We start from the raw sequence: 22,292 nt of genomic DNA on the forward strand, positions 1-22,292 counted from the left end.
AAGTGGAACAGCTACTACAATTTCAATAATGAGGCTTCTGTTACTTAAGAATGTTTGCTAGTCTGTATCAAAACAACTAGCTTTTCAAAACACTGTTATAATTTGATAGGATATGGATAAAGGAACTAAGAAAGCAGAAAACAATTAACAGTCCATGTTCATGTTTTCGCGATATCGATAGAAGCCATCAAAATTAGGCTTGATTCTCTCTATATTTTTCATACAATTAATATTGTCACCGTTTTTCTTCCAATATCTATGAAAAAATAACAAGGATTTTATATGATTTTTAAATACAGCTTTTGTATGAGTCCATATATATGAATAAGGAGATGTGGTATAATTGCTGATGAGACAACTATCCAAATGAAGTGGATGTAAGCTTTTAAAGGCAACCATACTTCCTTCAACAATGAGAAAAACCCATTCTGTAAAGTAGGTTATAAAATACCCTGACATGAAAATATGAAACAAATGAGGAAAACTAAGCCTTATTTATAACAAAACAATTTACAATTTCTGGGATACAAATTTGTGGATTTTGTGGGTATAAGTAAACCACACATTTAAATGTTGAATGAAGTACACATTTTTCATAGGTTCATAAGCAGATTTTGGGAAAACCCACAAAATCAAGTATCCAAGAAACTACGATATTTCCTAACACGGAGAAAATAGGTTTCCAACAAACTAGATGAATCCATAAACAGCCTTCAGTATATAGATCCAAATAGTTTTTATGGTTGCACATTTTGATTTTTTAGCTCACCTGGCCCAAAGGGCCAAGTGAGCTTTTCTCAACACTTGACGTCCGTCGTCGTTAACTTTTACAAAAATCTTCTCCTCTGAAACTACTTGGCCAAATTTATCAAAACTTGGCCACAATCATCATTGAGGTATCTAGTTTAAGAAATGTGTCCGGTGACCTGACCAACCAACCAAGATGGCCACCATGGCTAAAAATAGAACATAGGGGTAAAATGTAGATTTTGGCTTATAACTCTGAAACTAAAGCATGTAGAGCAAATTTGAAAGGGGAAAAATTGTTTATAAAGTCAAGATCTATCTGTCCTGAAATTTTCAGATGAATCGGACAACCAGTTGTTTTGTTGCTGCCCCTGAATTGGTAATTTTAAGGAAATTTGGCTGTTTTTGGTTATTATCTTGAATACTATCATAGATGGAGTTAAACTGTAAACAGCAATAATGTTCAGCAAAGTTATATCTACAAATCAGTCAACATGACCAAAATGGTCAGTTGAACCCTTTTAAAAGAGTTATTGCCCTTTATAGTAATTTTTTACCAATTTTCATAAATTTTTGTAATCTTATACAAAAATCTTCTCCTCTAAAACTACTGAGCCAAATTTAACCAAACTTAGCCAAAATCATTATTAGGGTATGTTGTTTAAAAAAATGTGTGCGGTGACCCAGCCAACCAACCAACCAAGATGGCTGCCATGGCTAAAAATAGAACATAGAGGTAAAATGTAGATTTTGGCTTATTACCCTGAAACCAAAGCATTTAGATCAAATCTGACAAGGTAAATTGTTTATCAAGTCAATATTTATCTGCCCTGAAATTTTCAGATGAATTGGGCAGCAGGTTGTTGGGTTGCTGCCCCCCAATTGGTAATTTTTAAAGAAACATTGCCATTTTGGTTATCTATTATAGATAGAGAGAAATAAACTGTTCAGCAAAGAAAGATCAACAAATAAGTCAACATGACCAAAATGGTCAGTTGACCCCTTAAGGAGTTATTGCCCTTTATAGTAAATTTTTAACAATTTTCATTAATTTGGAAAATTTTTGTAAATTTTTACAAAATATTTTCCTCTGTAACTAAAGGGCCAAGTTTATTATAGGTAGAGAAAATTGTAAGCAGTAAGAATGTTCAGTAAAGTAAGATCTACAAACACATCACCATCATCAAAACACAATTTTGTCATGAATCCATCTGTGTCCTTTGTTTAATACATGTATGCACATAGACCAAGGTGAGCGACACAAGCTCTTAAGAGCCTCTAGTTTTATATATTCATGTATCATGGTTTTAATTATTGCCATTTGCATTATTAAAGGTGTAAAAATAGATATATCATAATTTTACTATAAGATGTTTTTTAGGAACATATATAAATCTAAAAAAAAATATTTGATTAATTACAGGCTTACCAAGGAAGTTGTGAGCTGGCTAAGTTAGCAGATGAGTCTATACACAGTCTACCATACCATCTACATCTAACCCTGGTATCAGAGTTTGTAAAATTATCTTCATCTGTGTAAGAACAAGTTTTGTTGATAATAACTGTGTGTGTGCAAAATTTAACATTATCGTGCAAATGATTGAAGTTTTTACTTGAGGTTATTTAATTTACACATAAATGACACTTTCGGGAGGTATGACTTGAAACTCCTGCAATCAAGGATTTTTTCACTAAGTTGTCACAAGTCATTACATCTATCTCTGAAATATACTTTTGCTAAAGTAAAGAAGAAACTACCTGCTTCAATGTAAAGGCGTACATTGGGTCTTATTTAAAAAAAAAAATGCTCTATTTAAGAATAGAAAAAATTCTTAAATGAATATGATGTTATGCAAGGCTTGTTCATCTGGCATAGATTTGTTGAAATAATTGACTCATATTTTTCATGTGACCTCAAAATATTTGCATTCGTATAATCATTGATTACATTTTTTCTGTGTCAAAAACCTATAATGTGTCCAATATTTTATAACAGTCCAAATTCAGACTGGTATCAAGCTTGAAAATTTTGTCCATTTTTGCACCAACTGGTCAGGATTGGACCTCTGCAGTCGTATCCAGCTGCACTCAGTGATTCATTTTATTTTTAATTGATTACAGGTGTGCTAGATCAGAAAAGAATACAGATCTCCAGATAAACTGTAGAAGTGTTCTATTAAAGTTTTTAGCTCATCCTCTACCAAAAGTTAGACTTCAAACATATAGTACAATCTTCCAAGTCATTAAGGTAAGTTAAGATACAAAAATTGAATGTGCTGATTTACTTTTAGATTAAATGTTAAATTCAAAATCTGGAAAATCTGATATTTTACATGAATGATTTTAAACTGTAATTCGCTCAATGTTTGTATCAGCAGAATTTTGTTGTTATAAAGATTTTGTAAACAAGATTCTAGAGTCAAAATGATAGATTGTTTGATATAAATTGAAGGCAATTGACAAAATTTTTATTAACATGTAGAGCTACAGTTTACATCTGAAAATAAATGTTTTTTTTCAAAACCAAGAAAATTGACACCAATAAATGAAAATGGTTTACATGCTTTCATACCGTTTAGATTTTTTAGTTAACCTTAGAAAATAACACTCCAAATATAAATCAAATTGAAATATTTACTAGCAGTAAACAATGTTATAATTTGATAACTTGATTTGTAAAATTGATGAACATTTTATCTTTCAGGGCTGTCTCAGTGTAGATGAAGCATCTGATCCTAACTCTGATGCTTGTATGTTGTCAAGGTTTCTACTGGATCCTGATATACTGTATGAAATCTCTGTGTTTGGTCTCAATGACAAAGATACAAAGGTACCTTGAAAAGGAATTGTAGTATTTTTATAGAAATATGGGATACATGCAGACGAGAGTATAGTGAGTATAAAAAGAAGATGTGGTATGATTGCCAATGAGACAACTCTCCACAAGAGGACTGTTCCAGAGATGATTTTTATGGCCCATTTTTATTATGTTTTTCGGTCTGTGTGTCCTGGTTGCTTATCATCAATGGCTACAAGTTTTGCCAAATAAGTTCAAGAATTGATTGTATGCACTTCTATTTATATTTCATGGGTGGTAGTTATTTCAAAAATAATAGCCAAAGCAATTATAGGGAATAATTGATTATTTATTTTACGTATTATCAGGTGAATTTATGGGGTGAAATGAAGAAAGTTTATCTTGTATTGTATTTTCTCAAACAAATATTTACTGTGAATAATTTAACTTTTTTTCGATGACAAAAATTTCAGGTTTCTAAGACAGCTAATGATTTAGTATGCCATCTATTAGACAGTCAGTTATTTATGACAGAAGAATTATGGACAGAGTTCTTGACCAATTTACACAAGTCATTACCCATCATACAGGTACTAGTTTACAAAGATTGGAATTTCAGCAGGAATTTTGGATTGATCTTTGAATATTCCATACTTATTTATAGATTATCGGTGATCATCTCAACGAGATTGATTTTCTGGCTTGAGCCGGGACGGCGAAAGCGAGAAAGGCAATTGAGTTGAGATGAACAATGATAATCTTTTTATCGCTATTTTACCTATGACGACGTTGTCAATTTCATGTCAATTTTGTTAGCAACGCCACTTGCATGCTTAGTTTCTATCAAAAATTTTCCATCTCAAGCGAGTAGCATGATATGAAAATTATCACAAAAAAAGAACAAAGGAAAAATACACAAAATAGCGATAACTCCTTTTATTCAGGATTCTTGTAAGTAAGCGAATTACATTGTCCTAGATTTGCAAGCCACAATATCTGAATGAATTGATTACAACTCCCAGTTTTTCAATAGTTTTCTATTTTTAGAGTTGTAACCATATACTGTGGAATCATTATTATTCGTCGGATACCAATTTTCGTGGGTGTCGTGGGTACAGGTGAACCACACGTTTAAATGTTCAACAAAATAAGAATTTCTATTAAGTTGTAGCCAGACTTTGGCAGAACCACGAAATAACACATCCACTAAAGTGCAAGGTTTCCACAATCCACAAAAATATATGAATCCGCAGTACATGTAATGAGTGAATGGTATTTGCTGTAATCGGCAGACAAATTGAGATGTATTTTTTAAATATATGACTATAACAGAAATAATAATTTTACTTTAATTTGTATGAATCATTATTCTGTTCAGCATATTATTATATTTATTTCCAGTCCTATGCTGATAGTGACAGTACTTTGGGTAAATGTATAATGTCCATGATAGATCCTTTGATCTCAACATGTCCTGGACAACTGCCATACCTGGAAAAACTCAGAGGCACCTTAAGGGTCATGTTTACATCTGATATCAGGTATGTAATAATTCTTTGGAACAAGTAATTTAACTAGTGAGTTGCAATAATGGGATTTTATGTTTACATCTGATATCAAAAAATTTGTATGCCCCACCTACGATAGTAGAGGGGCATTATGATTATCTGGTCTGGGTCCGTTCGTCGGTCTGTCTCGCTTCAGGTTAAAGTTTTTGGTCAAGGTAGTTTTTGATAAAGTTGAAGTCAAATCAACTTGAAACTTAATAGTAGTTAGTACACATGTTCCCTATGATATGATCTTTCTTATTTTAATGTCCAATTACAGTTTTTACCCTAATTTTACAGTCCACTAAACAAAGAAATTATGATAGTGTGAGTGGGGGATCCATGTTCTATGGACACATTCTTGTTATGTTTGAAATTCAAGCATTTTACAAACCAGAATTTCTTTGGCATGGTTGATCATCACAATATTTTTTCTTAAATAGAGTTTTCTTATACTTTGCCAAAATGAAGGTTTTACTGGGCTTTTTTTCAAAGAATGTTCAAAGTATGGGTCGCCGTCCTATTTCATGTCAAGTCATGCAAGTCATTCAAAATTGCTAAATATTCATGAAAAACACTTTTTGGTGAATAAAAAGCTATGAGATGGAATTTTAAAATTGATATAAGAAGATAGGTTTAATAATATGCTTTCAGAAAGTAAAAAAGAAAATGGTGTCACCAAACTTGTTTTCTTGCAACAAGTAAAAATTGCAAAGGAGTAGGTTCATTAAGATCTCTTTTTGGCCTCAAAATATAGCAGTTTTACAAAATTGTGAAAATGTAATCCTTTAGCTATTTAATGGAAAGTAGACTGCTGCTGCTTTATAAATATGGGCCATTTTTGTCAATACAATGCACATATATCGGGTACTAGCATCATTAAGTCATCCTAAATTAATGAAATCTTCACAATTTTAGCATTTTAGTTAAATTTAGACGGTTTCTGTCTTAAATGAAAGTGGCCGCATTCATGTTCATTCATAATATTGAAATCTAAGTTTTATTTGATGATAATACATAACATATATAAAGGTTGAGGATGGACACAGATGTGGTCACTTTCATTTTTGACAAAAACCATCCGAAAAGTAACGTTTTTTGGCATATTTGATAGATTTTTCATATTTCAGCTTGAATCGGAGCGTTTTAATTACTAAATCAGTCAAAATCTTTCACATAAACGAATTGAATCAATTGAGACACTTAAGTGTTTAAAAAGTGTCCAAAGTCTTTCGTTAAATGAACCTTAAATTGAGGCCAAAATCGGCCCTTACCTACTTCTTTCCCTTCACATTACTTTGTAATTTGTAAAACAAATCCTGCAAGAGTTATCTCCCATTATATGACAGCTGAAAAATTGAATTGAACAAAACTATAAAAAATGCAAAAGGTTACTTATCTTCATTAAACAAAACAATTTTACATATTAATTTTCTATCTGTCTCAAAACTTGAAGTTTAAAAAAAGAACTAGATGAATTGTGTACTGATATTTTACAATCCGGCTATGGTGGTATACAGTTTACCACTTTAAAACTCTTTTTTATAAAAATCTAAATTTTTGAAGAAACTAGATAATGTTTGGTATAATCAAGGCATTCAATAACGGTTGAAGAAATTGTCATTTATATTATGAACAAGTGCAAATATTTTCATAATCCTACTGAAAATGATTCTTATTTAGATTACATTTTCAACGACCTGCTGATGAAAAATATTAATTTTTAGTTTAATTCAAGATGGTTTACAACTTATGTTTATATCTTTAAGTTTGATAGAACCGTTAATTTAACATTTTTTTATTGTCCTTTTGACAAAGAATATTAGTTTCTTTTAAACAAATGGGAGAAATCCACGTAAAAAGTTGAAACAAATTAAAAGTCTTTTCCAAATATAACGTAGCCAAAATGATGTTGAATCAAATAATTTATTTTTGACAGTTGCAAGGCTTTTTACAATCAATAGTTATGCATTGATAAAAAGAAGCTAATGATATATCTTATCAGGAAAATACTATCACTAGCAGTCACTCTTTATAAATGTAATGTAAATAAATTGTGTTTAGTAATAAATAAGTTGCACTGGTTCTATTGCATATTTTTTCCCTAGAGATTAACCCTTTTTTCAATGATTATTGATTTATACTGTAGGTGTAGAGCTGAAGCCTTGAAAAGATTAGCCTGGTTCCTATCCAATGAAGAGAACAGCCAGAATAAACAACCAGCATTTTCCTCTTTAGATGTTGCTAATCTTACCAATATATTTATTGTGGAAACACAAAGATCTTTAGATGAAGATTATGGTCGATCTGTCTTCCAGGTAGTTTATAATAATTAACAACAATATTCTTACAATTTATTAAGATCTTTTTGGAGGATGTCAGTCAGAAATTAAGTTGATAGTGGTATAATGTGAAATTTATCAATAAAGTATATATATATATATATTTAATAAATACACTAAATATCATAAAACATTTATAACTGGATTGATATTTAAGATTGCAAAGGTATTTTTTTTTCATTATATATTGATTCACTGTACACATCTTTTCTTTAACAATAATCAATTTAAATAAGAGAATCTTTTTCGAGTCTTGAAACGAAAATATTTAATGTACAACATGTTATACTTGCAGGTGGATGGTTTAAGAAAGGTCTTTGAGATATTTAAATCTGATTCAGTTGACCCTGGAGTGAAGAAGTCAGCAGTAGACCAGCTTGCCATTATATTACAAGGTTGGTTAAAAAAAAACTCAATGGTTTTTGGCTTTTACTTTATGAAAATGAAATATAAATACAATCTGCATGTTTGAATAACTGCATGTTAAGACAGGGAGACAACTGTTGATATCACTAATATGTAAACAAGGAGATGTTGTATAATTGTCAATAAGAACTATCCATCATATACTAAATGATCAGAATGTAAACAACTATATTTTGATAAATTTCCTGTTGACAAAACTTTATTTTTTTTCAAAAAACTAAGGGTTTTCTTATCCCAGGAATACCTAAGCTACAACTTTGCACTTGTTTGGCTTTATAACTATTTTGATCAGAGCTTCAATGTTGAGTCTTATGTAGACAAAACTCATGTCTGGCGAATTAAATTATAATCCTGGTACCTTTGATAACTATTAGGGTACTTTGTGGTCTCAACAATGAAAATATTGCTAAATAGTTGTCCAATTTCTATATAATAATATAAAAAAGCTCTAGTTCTCTGTTACAATGAATAAGTTTATTTATGTTTAATAATTGATCACAATCAGTGAAAATCAAAAATAGAGTAAACACTATTTTTGTCACTTTTAAAAGTTTATAAATTATTTTAGAACTGTTTTTGTTTCTGTTAAATCTTTTCCAAAAGATAAAAAAAAATCTTTATTATTTTTAGAAAGTTTATTTATTATCTTAGAATTGGTTTTGTTTCTGTTAAATCTTTTTCAAGAGATGGGAAATTTTAATCATGAATATATATAAAACACATTATGTATTTGATTTTTATCAGGTATGACTCCTCATAAAATATGTTAAGTAATTAATGTTAATTATACTTCCACAGACCATAACTTGCATTCTCCATTCAAGAATGATGGAGGAGTTAAGGAAATTTTGAAATATATAAAGCTTGGTATAATGAAGCCAGAGGAAAATACAAAGGTTAGTGCATATAACAATTACACTAGATAAATAGAGAATAATACATGGCAAAATCCGTATCATATGTTGTATCATCCCGAGACATCAATATCAGCCCAAGGGCCTTTAGGCCCGAGGGATGATATTGGTCGAGGGTGATACGGCATGTGATACGGATTTTGCAATGTATTATACACTTTATCATATATTTCAACAGAAGAGTATTATATTATTTGAACTGTTTTCTGATCCATAGCACTGGGTTACCTTCAGTTCTACTTTTGTCTTGTTTCAAAGGCCTTAAAAGAACTGCTCAATTACTTATCCAAAGCACCTGGGTTACCTAACAATTTGCGTGCTGTTGTTTTAAAAATATTTTGTTTATTACTGTATTAATTTGTGTGTTTTGTATTTTTCATAGTTGCATTTAGTGTGTCAAAAAATAAGAAAACTTGACGTTCGTGACGTCACATACAATATGAAAACTCGACGTTCGTGACGTCACATACCAAACAATGATGTCATTCAAAAAATTTACCTATTTTGAGGAAAATTTTTCTTAAGGAGGCTCGCGGGTATAAGATTTTCAGAAAAAAATTAAACATTTATTTTTCATTACAAATTTTATTTATTACCTTTAGTAGTTGTGACTTTATCATATGGTACAACAATCATTCCTAAAACTCAATTCGTGTTGGCCCCAGGTGACTTTTAAAATGTAGATATCATTGAAAATGCTCCAAATTATCTCCCTTTGGTGCAAAAATGCAATTTTTTGGCATTAAAATTGAAATATCTTTTTTAACTCATCGGTGACCTATATTTTTTATTGTTGTTTTCGAGGAAGCTGTACATAAACTAAATAATTGTAAAATTTAAGCGATTTCTGTAATTTAGTTATTTTTTTATTTCGATATTACTGCTATTTCTGCTATTAGTTCAACAGAAAAAAGGGACATTAACAAAAATGTATGCTTCTTTCGAAGGCAGATTGTGAGCGTAAATGAACGGTGACCCCATTATTTTATTTTATTTTTCTATTATGTATAAGATAAATTTCATTTGTAGAAAAATATAGAGAAATCCTATATTAAATAAAAAATTTGATTTAGACCCGCGAGCCACCTTAAGCAAAAAAAAAAAACAAACTGACTTTATGTAAAAAAAAAAAAGAAAAAAAAAAAGTAGGGGTGTGATAAAGGGTATGCGATAAAGGGTGCGCATCAAAGTTGTGCGATATGGATTAAGCAGCAGGCTATTAATCACATATGCAAAACTACTGTATTTACTACTAAACATATGATAAAATATTTTATCGCCCTTTCCTACGCCTATATCACCCTGCTCTGTCGCTCCGTAATTCTCATATCAAGACTTCAAAATGAGACCAGGCATTATCAGCGACGTCACAATGTGAGAGGAGAAGTTATCAGCGACGTCACAATGCAAGAGGAGAAGTTATCAAGCTTGCTTTCGTCAAGCGTAAAACTGTCTTAGGGAGAAAGAAAAGACCAGTAATAGAACGATAAAAAGATAATCAGGTTTACTATGTATAGATATAATAAAATATCAGCCGCTCGACACAATGTGAAACTTTTTAGCTCGTTTACTGCGCTCACTCGTCAAAAAATTTCACATTGTGGCTTGCGGCTGATATTTTACGATATCAATGTGTAGAAAACCCGATAATCTAGACGTATTGCATAATAGATAAAAGCAATTGTTGAATTTGTTTAAAAACATTTTCTTTTTACGTAATTGAATTTTGATTTAGAATGTTATATTTTTTATCTTTCTGATAAATAATTAATTTCTGAATTTAATCATTATAATCTCCTGTCTGATGTAATTTCATTACAAAATGATGGAAACACAAAACATAGAGTAGACAGAAACTGTCTTTCTATCGCTTTCATGCTTTGATTATGGTGGTATGGGTGTCTTTCACCATCTTGAATAGTAATAAACAGAGAACCTACAACCCAGAGTTAGAAAAATTTAATGCAGGAATGCAGATTTGAATTTCATTTAAAAGAACAAATTCATAAGATTATAACTTATTAATATTTTAAATGTGAATTATATTTGCTTGATTTTTAATGTTTTTAAATTGGCATAAGGGGAGGTAACTCTGAAATAGTACATTTTCTGAAGGAGTCTACATGGAATTATGCAGTTAAGTATTTATGCCGGGAAAACATACAACATACAGTTACCATATCTTTCTTTCATTTTTCTTAAAGCTATCTCCTGGTATTTTATTTTAGATTTTAGTTTAAGAAGTAGGGGCCCAAAAGGGCCCAAACAAGCATTTTTTAGTTTCAGGATAATAACTTGTGTGTAAGTATTTCAATTGCTCTGAAATTGTTCCACAGTGTTTAATACAACAGTAGAAAGTTTGGATTCCTTTTGGAGGTTATTTTGCCAACAATTTAGAAAAAAAAGGGACCAAAAACAAGCATTTTTGTAGTTCTGGACAATAACTTGTATGTAAGAGTATGGATCTATCTGACATTGTATCACAAGCTTCCATATCCTAAAAGGAAGGCTGGGAATGATTTTGGGTGTTTTGCCCCATTTATGCAGGAATTAGGGACCAAAAAAGGGCTAAAAACCAGCCTTTAGCTAGTTTCCAGATAATAACTTTTGTTTAAGTGTATGGATATCTCTAAATTATACCACAAGTTTCCATACTATAAAAGGATGGTTATTGGGGTTATGGCTCAAGTCATTTAGCAAATAGGAGCAAAAAGGGGGAAAACAAGGGTTTTCTGGTTAAGGGACAATTTTTAAAAAAACATTGTAAGGGAGGTAATCCAAAAGTAATGTTTGAACTTCTTTACACTGCTTTTAAAAATGTGTATAGGAAATTTGCTGATAACTTTAGTATTAATGAACTCCTTTGGAAATTTGCCAATAACTTAAGTATAAAAAAAATCCATTGGAAATTTGCTAATAACTTTAGTATAATTGGAAATTTACCAAGAATGTTAGCATCATTGGAAATGTGCCAATAACTTTAGTATAAGTAAATATAAATCTGTGAAATTTAAGCACAAGGTTTGAAACCACAGAAGGAAGGTAAGAATTGATTTTGGGGGTTATGGTCCCAGTGTTCTCCCCAGGCCCTTAAAGGACCACGGGCCCGCGATGTATAATTTTCTACCGTGGTGGTATCGGTCTTGCCGCGATGTATAATTTTTCACCGTGGTGCTAAAATTATCGGTAAAAAAAAATCATATAACAGTAAACCTTTCCGTGGGATATAACATTTCAGATGAAAATTGACCAGTTCAAACCAGTTGAATCCAGTTCTGACAACGAAGATTGTTTACACCACGTGATCGATTTACCTTTTGAGGTTAACCTTGATGATTGGATTTAATCGATGTACATGATTCTTGTGTTTTAATTAATTAAGAGATCATAACTTAATGATCACAGACTTATGAGACTTTTGAGGGACAAGCAGACATTTGTTAATAAACTCTATTACTCCAGCCTTTGGTCATAAATGATTTGCGTATTTTTAAAATTTGAGTTACTTCCCCTGATTTAGCTTATTACAACAATGTGCTCCTAAAATATTATCCATCATTTGAAATAGAAATAAAGTAAAAATTGAATGCAAAATTATATAAGGATGTTACCTCAAGGATAAAAACTTTCTTTGCATATACCAACAAAAATATATTGCAAATTATTTTTGACAATCATACTTTTATTAAAGCACAAACATATTATATCAAATAGGTAGTATATCCATTTATACATCTACTAACTGACTGAGCTAGGACTGTTTGTTGTTGTAAACATCCTTTTCATATATATAGCTGAAGAGTATTAAAGAAGTTTAATGATTAACTTTTACAAAATAAATTTACAATGATTGGAACTCAGCTAGACATGACAACCTTTCACAAGTGTCCACATAGATAATATAAGTATACTTTTCATGTCCATCATGAAATAACACAATAATGATTTTAATAATAATTTTATTGATGTCTAAAAGAATCATGTCTAAAGCTATGGAAAATAGTATTTAATTTACTAACGGTTCTACATTAAAATTTAATCTTGTTTAACGTTAATTGTTATAGTGTAATCTAACAAAAATGGGGAATGTGTAGTGTAACTACCGGTATACAAGTATAAGGGCAAAATTGGCTTGTTCAAAGTATAAAAAGTGACTAGTTAGAGACTAAAAGTGCTTTCTGTTATTTATTCTTAAAAGATATTAAAGTATACAAACTGTTTGATTTACTTTTTTTTACCAGTATTTTTTTTTACCCAAAGTCTACATAACACAGTAAACAAAACAAAAGACAAAAAGGTAATGGCACAAAAACTAACAAGAAGAAAAAATAAGCGATGTAACGCGACACAACATATTGTACAAATCATTTCGACACGCGTTACCCTGGTGCTATCCCAAAATCCTGGGGAGAACACTGTGGTCCCTTTAGTTTAGGGATAAGGGGTAAAAAAGGGGCCCAAATAAGCATTTTTGTAGTGTCCAGACAATAACTTGTGGAACTGTGTATAGAATTGCCCGAAATTATATCACAAGTTTCCACACCACAAAAGGATGTTTAGGATTGGAGTTGTGGACTCAATCTGTTTAGGAATTAGGGGCATCAAAGGGCGAAAACAATGGTTTCCTGGTTAATTCAAGACAATTACTTTAGCTTTGTTCCTTTATGTTGGTACTCCTTGCTATTTGTTTGCTAGTTCTAGTTTGAATATTTTAAACTGTTTCTAGAAATATCAAATACTGTGATTCAAATACATGAAATAATTAAGAAATTATGATTGTCTTTACAATTTTTTCCCATTTCAGATATTAAAAAGAAAACTTCTTCAAATATTTGTTTTGAGAGAATTGATATTCAACAGTATATTGTATTACTCAGAAGCAAAAAAAATGTTAATTTCATTAGACCGCATTCATTCTGTGTCAGAAACCTATGCTGTGTCAACTATTTAATCGCAATCCAAATTCAGAGCTGTCTTAAGTGTCCATACTTGCCCCAACCGTTCAGTGTTCGACCTCTGAGGGTCATATAAAGCTGCGCCCTGCAGAGCATCTGGTTAATTTATGCTCCTTAACCATCTAAAATACTAAAATTACATGTTTTTCATTTTCAGAATGAGAGCCTCAAATATGTGCCATCTTGTGTAACAGTCCTGAGATATCTTGTACATCATGATTATGTTCTCCGACATAAGTTAGCTCATGATACAGAAATATATATGAATCTTCTCAGAGGTTAGTTAACTCTTTCATATCTAAAATGTATGTATGCTTATCTTCTCAAGGCATGTAGTGAACTGAAAACTGAAGACCTGAATGCAATACATGTAATGTTTTTAAAATGGGATCTGTGAATCTGTATACTACATTAAAGAAACACATCAACGTTGAACATGGCATAACACTTATTCAAATGACTTTTCTTTCAGTTGCCTTCCTCCACCAAAATGATGAGAGACTGTGTTATGATGTGGCACATCTGTTTATCCTGTTTCTGTTTGATGAAGTGGCCAAATTTGATCTTGGGTATGTTTTTACTTCTTTACTTTGATTTATAAAAAAAAACTAGTTCATATAGTTCCCAAAATTAAAAAAAAAGATAATTTGTGTACTTCAAAATTTTCATTAGAAAGTTGCTAGATCTTACTTATTGATTTCCATTGTAACAAATGCAACAAAATTTGGACCTTATAGACTTATAAGTTCAAAACATACAAGTAATGTATATATATATATTCAATTAAAAATAAAATGTGAAAGATCATTATTTGAAAATCATGTGGAAGTATTTTATGTGTGTCTGAAATCCATTGTCAAATTTAGTCACTTTTATCTACTTTTTAATGCATGAGTAACTTGGTAAGTTTATGTTGAGATTCAAGTTTGAGAAATTTAGCATCATCCACCATTAAAACCTTATTGTATATATGTTTTTTATCAGTTTTGTTCATCAATAATTCTAAAAAGGGGACTTTTTAGTGTGATATAACTGGCTTGCCTGAGTAAGTTCTTCCACATTGTAATTTGTAAAATCTAAAAGGGCAGAACATATGGGTCTACAATTGTCTGGCAAAGTAAATTTTTGTTTAATGTTATTAGTTGAAATCAGCCCACGAGTTTTTTCAATTTTGATTTTTTATATCATACAAAATGTATTTGTTTTGCTCATTGTCATAGGCCATACAATTATTATTTGTTGATATAACATTGTCCTATTGTCACTGGTTGATAGTTGTCTCACAGACGATCATACCACATCTCCTTATTTCTATATCTGAAATTTTAGATAAAAATTAAAGGAGATGTGTGCTTATGTCAAGAAGACTGAACAACAATAACAACCAAAAAAACACCAAGGAGATATCTAGAGTTCTTTTGATTATATGCCCATATTCCTGTTTTTTTTTTGTTTTTTTTTTATCAAAACAGTAATTAACTGTAGCTAAGTTCTTGTCATATTTCGTAGTTGTTGCTTTTAACCTCTGGGGAGCATCTTTTATTGCCAAAAAAATTGACACTTTAAAAGTTTACTTCAGTTTAAAGATACAAAGTTTTATACAGGTATCATGTGATGTGTTAGTCTAAAGTTCAAAACTTTTATTGATTAGAATACACACATATTTGTTTGATAGAAAAAATTTGAGTGTAATAATTTGATAGAAAGACATGAATATGGTTTGCCTTTATTAGTATTCAAGAGAATTACAACTTCTATACTACTGAAGGAAGAGATTGATTTCATTGAGGCGCATCTACTCTTAACCCATACAAAGTCGGAAATATTTGAGATATGACGTATGAAAGACTTCCTAAATTTTGTCTTTAAAACAAATTTTTTTCCACAGAAAACGCAAATATTGGAGAAAATAACCCAATTCTCAGGCCATTATTGATCCATGTCTTATACTTTTTGTACTTGCTCAGTCGACATATTGCCCGTGAAATCAAGTCATGCTTCATTGATATCCTAAATCATCAACCACATTTTCCCCACAAAAGGGGGGGGGGGGGGGGAGTAGTTAACACTACAATCTATATTTAAAAATGGCTTGATTAGATAAAAAAAAAAGTCCAGATGTATAGACTGAATTTGTCAAAAATTTTGATGTTGTGTGCAGTAGTCAACACTGTAAATGCTCATTTATTTTTATATCAGTCTAATTATTAATCTAGTGCATACAGACTAGTGAAGCTTTTATTGGAAGTTTTGACAAATGAACTGTAAATGCTACATCAGCAAATAAAGTACTGATACATTAACTAAAAAGAACTGATATCTCATGAACCCTGAAGATCAGACCAAACCATTGAAGGTCAAATTTATATTTGACAGTGGGATCCTTATTGTCAGTAAAATAACATAATTAAGTAAACAGACAACTTCATTCTAAATGTATTGAAAGTTCTTCAAGAAGACTTCGGCTCGTGTAGACGAAACACACATCTGGCTTACTAAATCATAATCCAGGTACTTTTGATAACTATTGACAAAAGACTATCTGAATATTTTCTGTAGTCCTACTTCCTTGTTGATAAAAAAAATCATATGCCACATTCATGCACATGTGATAGGTTTATTTTAAGTAAAATTGCGAACCAAGATGGCCGCCATGGCTAAAAATAGAACACAGGGGTAAAATGTATATTTTGGCTTATATCTTTGAAACCAAAGCATTTAGAGCAAATCTGACATGGGGTAAAATTGTTGATTAGGTCAACATCTATCTAGAAATATTCAGACGAATCGGACAACCTGTTGTTGGGTTGCTGCCCCTGAATTTGTTATTTTAAGGAAATTTTGCAGTTTTTGGTTGTTATCTTGAATACTATTATAGATAGAGATAAACTGTAAACAGCAATAATGTTCAGCAAAGTAAGACCTACAAATAAGTCAGCATGACCAAAATTGTCAGTCAACCCCTTTAGGAGTTATTGCCCTTTATAGTCAAATTTTAACAACTTTTCGTCATTTTTTGTAACTTGTACAAAAAATCTTCTTCTCTGAAACTACTGGGCCAAATTTAACCAAACTTTGCCACAATTATCATTGTGGTACAATGTATATAGTTTTAAAAATGTGTCCGATGACCCCGCCTACCAAACAAAATGGCCGACATGGCTAAAATTAGAACATAGTGGTGAAATGCAGTTTTTGCTTTATATCTTTAAAAACTAAGATATTTAGGGCAAATCTTTCAAGATTTAAATGCCCATCAGAATAAAATCTTTCTCCTCTCAAAATTTCAGATGAATCTGACAACCAGTTGTTGGGTTGCTGCCCTAAAATTGGTAATTTTAAGGAATTTTTGCAGTTGGGTTATTATCTTGAATACTATTATACATAGAGATAAACTGTAAACAGCAATAATGTTCAGCAAAGTAAGATCTACAAATAAGTCAGCATGATCAAAATTATTAGAGGACCCCTTAAGGAGTTATTGCCTTTTATAGTCAATATTGAACAACTTTTCGTCATTTTTGTAACTTGTACAAAAATCTTCTTCTCTATAACTATGGGGCAAATTTAACCAAACTTGCCCACAATCATTACTAATGTATCTATTTAAAAAAGTGTCTAATGACCCTGCCTACCATCCAAGATGGCCAACATCAGTAAATACAGTAACAGGTGAGCGACACAGGCTCTTGAGAGCCTCTAGTTTTATCTACATTCATTGTAAAATTCATATTTTATTCATGATAGCTAGAAGACAGCTTTGCTTGCCATGTGCATGCTCAAACCCAGTTCAAATTTTAAATGTTTGAGGTTCTTTTGGGTATTGTGACAGTGTGATAACTTTGAGATTTGCCCCTAATAATAACTGTTAATGACCTAAATCTTGAATATTTGATATATCTTATAATAAAAGAAATACTGTTTGTTTTTTATCTTTATGTCAAAGATTTATTAGTTAAGTTAAAATACAGAAAAATGTATAAAATTGAAAAGATGTGCTTCCCTTAATTTTGCCTCAAACTTTGTGTACATTTATAATAATACTTCCTGTCCATTTGCACTAAAGACAGATAAAACAGATGGCACATAACATTTATATCACCAGGTCAAAGTCTGAACGCTCAACTTTTCCTCAACTACAAAAATTTCAAAGTATGAATGCTCAACTTTTGCTCAACTACAAAAATTTCAAAGTCTGAAATCTAAAATTTTGCTCAACTATATGAAAACTAAAGATCAATTGCTCAACTTTTCCTCAACTTAATGGCCAGCTTCAGTTGAGGGCCAGTTGAGCGACATCTATCCAACATACAGTGCTTGGCCAGGTTTGAGTTGAGCTAAGATGCTCAACACCTAGCCCTCAACTATTTTGCTTAAAACAGCTAGCCCTCAACTGTCCGCCACATGGCCATCAACTGGCCCTCAAATTTTTTTTCTGTAGGGGTACAAACATATTACCATCACCAAAACACAATTTTGTCATAAATCCATCTGATTCCTTTGTTTAGTATTCACATAGACCAAGGTGAGCAAAACAGGCTCTTTAGAGCCTCTAGTTTGATTATTGATTCAAAATTATGATATTTATAGTCCGAGTTCGTACATATCATACATTAACATATATGAAGAAAAACATTTTTTTTTTGAAAAAATGAATTTTAAAGAATTATTTTCTGAAGATTTGTAGAAGTCAATCGATTTTTATTGATTGATGTACAAATGCACTAAAATCTGTTATCAATAATCAACATCAAGTCCATTCACCTCTGATTATCCCTTTGGTATCTTCTCCCTCTTTTTTGAAAGATTAAAAGACAGATAAAAAAGTGAAGGTATATGGTAGGGTATAAATGTAATTGTCAGGAAGTTTATATAAAAAAGCAACAGTTGTTCAACAATTCTACAAATATGTAAGTTCATTTTGAATAGAAAAACCAAAGTTATAAACACGAAGAAATGACATGAACTCAAAACTGAGATCCATTTGGTACATCTTCAGGCTAGGCATCTCATGTTATACAAGAACTCACATAAGAATCGAGATTTTAGTCTAATTTTGTAACTAAACAGATCAGAGGACTTGTAATCTGATATGGATTCATGCTTAAATGATAAGCATATTTATCTGTTCTGAGAATTCTTTTAAAAAAACATTTATTTATGTAAAATTTAATACAATAATTAATTACTTGTTATTTATTTAAGAGTCAGTATGTGAATAATATTGTATATGTAATCCATGTTTTTATAAAGTTTCCCGTAGGTATAATATGAAAATTTATTTATATTTAAGTCAGTTGCTTTGTTAACATCCTTTAAATTCCAAAATATGTAGTTTTGCCGTCTGTTCATGTTTTGTTCCACCTCCTAGTATCACTTGTCCATTTTTATTAATGTTAATACTAGTAGGATAATTAATTTCTAATGAATCTGTCTCCTGACATGTCATGATTTGTCCATCAGAGTTGAGGACATGTAAGGCATTATTTCTCATGTCACATATAATTACATTGTCATGAGAAGTTACAACAATGTCCCATGGATCGAACAGACAGCCTGATCTTGTGTCCTTGAGGGGATTATATGCCCATTTTATAGCTCCCCCTGTTGTCATGGATACAATTCTTCCAGATTCTGTACTTAATCTGTCAAGAAAGACAATGTCACTGTTTGAGTCTGAAGTAATTCTGTGAGGAATGTTGAACAGTCTTTCTCCATCTTGATCATACTCATAAACTTTAATTTGTTGTTTATCTTCGGACAAACAGACTAGTTGCCTTTGAACATTGTCTGTAAGTGTTTCTGTGTTTGCATCCTTTTCAATTACACCCACTAGTATTTGATTTTCTTTGAACCAATGCAGAGCCAGAGGCACTTGAGGTTTTCCAAAAAAGCTAGATTTTTGAAACTTATAAAAATCCTTGATTTCATTTTCACCATTCCTAACAATTCTCAGTCGTGTACTGTTTTCAACAGCAAGAAAAAGATCTCCAAGGCTGTTGATGGCCATGTCTCTTACTTTTATTTTCTCTTCCCAAAGAGGCCTCAGTTCATCATTTATATCAATTTTTCTCAAAACTGAGCTGTTACTAGTCTTTATCCAAGTTTTCTCCCCAGATATGATTTTTCCAATGGCATCCAAGTTAGTCACATAAGTTTTCAGGACTTTGAATTGGACTTGAGCAGGATCAGGTAATGCTATAGAATGAAGTGAACCGATCAGGGAAGAGATGATTCCTGTTTTTATATTTCCTTCCTTGAATTCCTTATTTTTACGTGGCAAGGGAGCAGATGAAATATTTACATTGTTAACATAATCAAGCATAAAATCAGCAGTTTTGCATATTTTTCGAATATCATCAGTTTCCTTAATTTGATCAATAATTTCATGATTTTTCTTCAAAATAGATAGTTTGTCTTCCATTTTGTCTTTTAGGTTTTTTACTATCTCATTTGTTGTATGTAAATGCTTATCAAATCTTTGCAGAAGAGCATTTGTTCTTTTTGTTATTTCTTCTTTAAACTTTCTATCATGTTCCTCAATTTTTTGTTTCATATTTTTACAATGCTCCTGATGAGTAACTAAAATATTATCCAGTTTTGAATTTTCTTCTGTAAAGAATGGCATCAATTTATTTGTGATTATATACTCCTTATCAGCAAGTATTCCAAGCTTTTCATGGTAAATGGTCTGAATATCACACATCATGTGTTGCTGATGTTCTTGTGTTAAACAAACAGGACATATAAGTTTATTACACTGCCGACAAAAAATACTCAAGTCAATACTAGGATGAATGGAACATCGATGTATAGCCAACTTCTTTCTGACAACATCCTGAGCACCAATATGGCATTGGTCTTGGTTTGTTTCCTGTGACATGTTTACTGGTTTCTCAAATTCTGTCTTGCTTTAGAATATTTTAAACTTTATCACATTTTTAGTTAGTCTGTACTTTGCAATTATCTATTAAACTACGCATATTAAATTGAAGTGTTGGTTAGTACTTTACTAGAAAAGATATTACATATCAGCCAATCAAATTTGTTAATATATCTATTGTAAGTCATATATTTTCATCCAGATTATAAGTTCTATTTATTACATATTATCCCAAATATATAACAACCACATTAATTTTGATTTTTTTTATTCCTTCATCAGATCTTGATGTACATCTAATGCTTTTATGCCCCACTCACAGGTATTATGCTTTTCTGTCTGTGCCTCTGTTTGTTTCTGGTCATTCTGTCCTACTTCTGGTTTAAAATTTTGGTCAAGGTTAGCTTTTGCTTTTTTGTGTGCAATATTCAGGACAGATCAGTTTATGACAGCCTAAAAAAAGTGGGTAACTGTGAAGAACATTTATGAATTGTCAATACCATATGTTCATCAGCTTCTCTTGTGCTTATGGTATATAAAACTCTATTGAACAAAATTGTATTTCTTCACCCTTCACCTTAAACCTTAATATGATAACCAATTAAACAACATAATATCAGTTTATCAGATTTATTGAGTAATATACTAGATAAATTAAGAATGTACCAGATAAGTATTATTTATCTCAACCAATCATATGTTTTTCAATATATTATGGTATCTATAATTAGTTTATTTATAGATACTAGTATGTTTTATAGGACAGTACAATAATTTGATATCAATGCAATAGTTAAACTTTCTGTACTCTATTCCTCTATTTTCATTTTGATAATTGTACCGTAATTCTGAACTGGTAGATAACACTAGCTATCATTTGTTCATTTTGTGGTTAAATTTCAGTGGAGGTCTAATTTATAAATATAATTAGATTCTTCTTTTTTTAAAATGCCACCCATGTTTCAATTTGGTCCCTATTTCCCAGTGAAATCAAATGGCAGGTAAGGGCTAACCAAACAAGGCAAAATGAGCAAGGTTTACACTTATTAGGCCAACTAAATTTAATTAGTAGATTTTCATCCAAGTTTTTGAAAAAAATGGGCCAGGGGTGGGTGGGAGGATTTTATTTTTTGAATTTTATTTCATTTGAAACCCTCTTGTGATGTGTTCTTCATATCTGCAAGTGTAATAATAATCTTATATCATGTATATACATCATAACATGTATAAGGAATCGTATATAATTTTTCAAATGTTTATATATATATTATATGTTATTCAGTTCTCAGACAGGGTATATACTGTGACATTCCCGGCTTAGAGTTTATATCCCCTGGGCCGAAGGCGAAGGGAATATAAGCCCTAAGCCGGGAATGTCACAGTATATACCCTTTCTGAGACCTGAATTACACATATATTACGGATTACCCCTGACTTAATGTTATTTTCCAGTGCAGGTATTTGTTGACAACACATATATATTGAAAAACCCAACCTGATATGTTCGGCATTCGTGAAGGATTTTCTAATTTGCTGTGAACATAATTTTATCGTGTATGTAATAATTTATAATAACACTTTTAACATTAAATTTAAGTATTAAAAGTGTAAATTGCGTGATTTTGTATCAAAAATGTATTATTGAGTGACTGAAGCATGTCATTATTTTCCCTCTGTGAGC

General features: G+C 31.1%; 2 protein-coding genes across 2 annotated transcripts in view; one reads left to right on the forward strand and one right to left on the reverse strand.

The window, feature by feature from the left end:
- The window catches only part of LOC139524161 (rotatin-like), an 80,603-nt gene that overhangs the window by 13,531 nt on the left and 44,780 nt on the right, over window positions 1–22,292 (forward strand). Inside the window, exons 12-21 of the mRNA XM_071318773.1 lie at window positions 2,171–2,283; window positions 2,869–2,995; window positions 3,452–3,577; window positions 4,018–4,134; window positions 4,946–5,085; window positions 7,241–7,409; window positions 7,729–7,828; window positions 8,658–8,755; window positions 13,886–14,006; window positions 14,201–14,297. Of these exons, the coding sequence (XP_071174874.1) occupies window positions 2,171–2,283; window positions 2,869–2,995; window positions 3,452–3,577; window positions 4,018–4,134; window positions 4,946–5,085; window positions 7,241–7,409; window positions 7,729–7,828; window positions 8,658–8,755; window positions 13,886–14,006; window positions 14,201–14,297 (1,208 nt within the window). The remainder of the gene's footprint in view (window positions 1–2,170; window positions 2,284–2,868; window positions 2,996–3,451; window positions 3,578–4,017; window positions 4,135–4,945; window positions 5,086–7,240; window positions 7,410–7,728; window positions 7,829–8,657; window positions 8,756–13,885; window positions 14,007–14,200; window positions 14,298–22,292) is intronic.
- LOC139524164 (uncharacterized) lies at window positions 18,934–20,685 on the reverse strand. The gene has a single exon (XM_071318775.1). The coding sequence runs from the start codon at window positions 20,609–20,611 to the stop codon at window positions 19,034–19,036; it is 1,578 nt and encodes a 525-aa protein (XP_071174876.1). The 5' UTR covers window positions 20,612–20,685; the 3' UTR covers window positions 18,934–19,033.

Source organism: Mytilus edulis, chromosome 5 (genome assembly GCF_963676685.1).
Source record: "Mytilus edulis chromosome 5, xbMytEdul2.2, whole genome shotgun sequence".
NCBI classification, from domain to species: domain Eukaryota; kingdom Metazoa; phylum Mollusca; class Bivalvia; order Mytilida; family Mytilidae; genus Mytilus; species Mytilus edulis.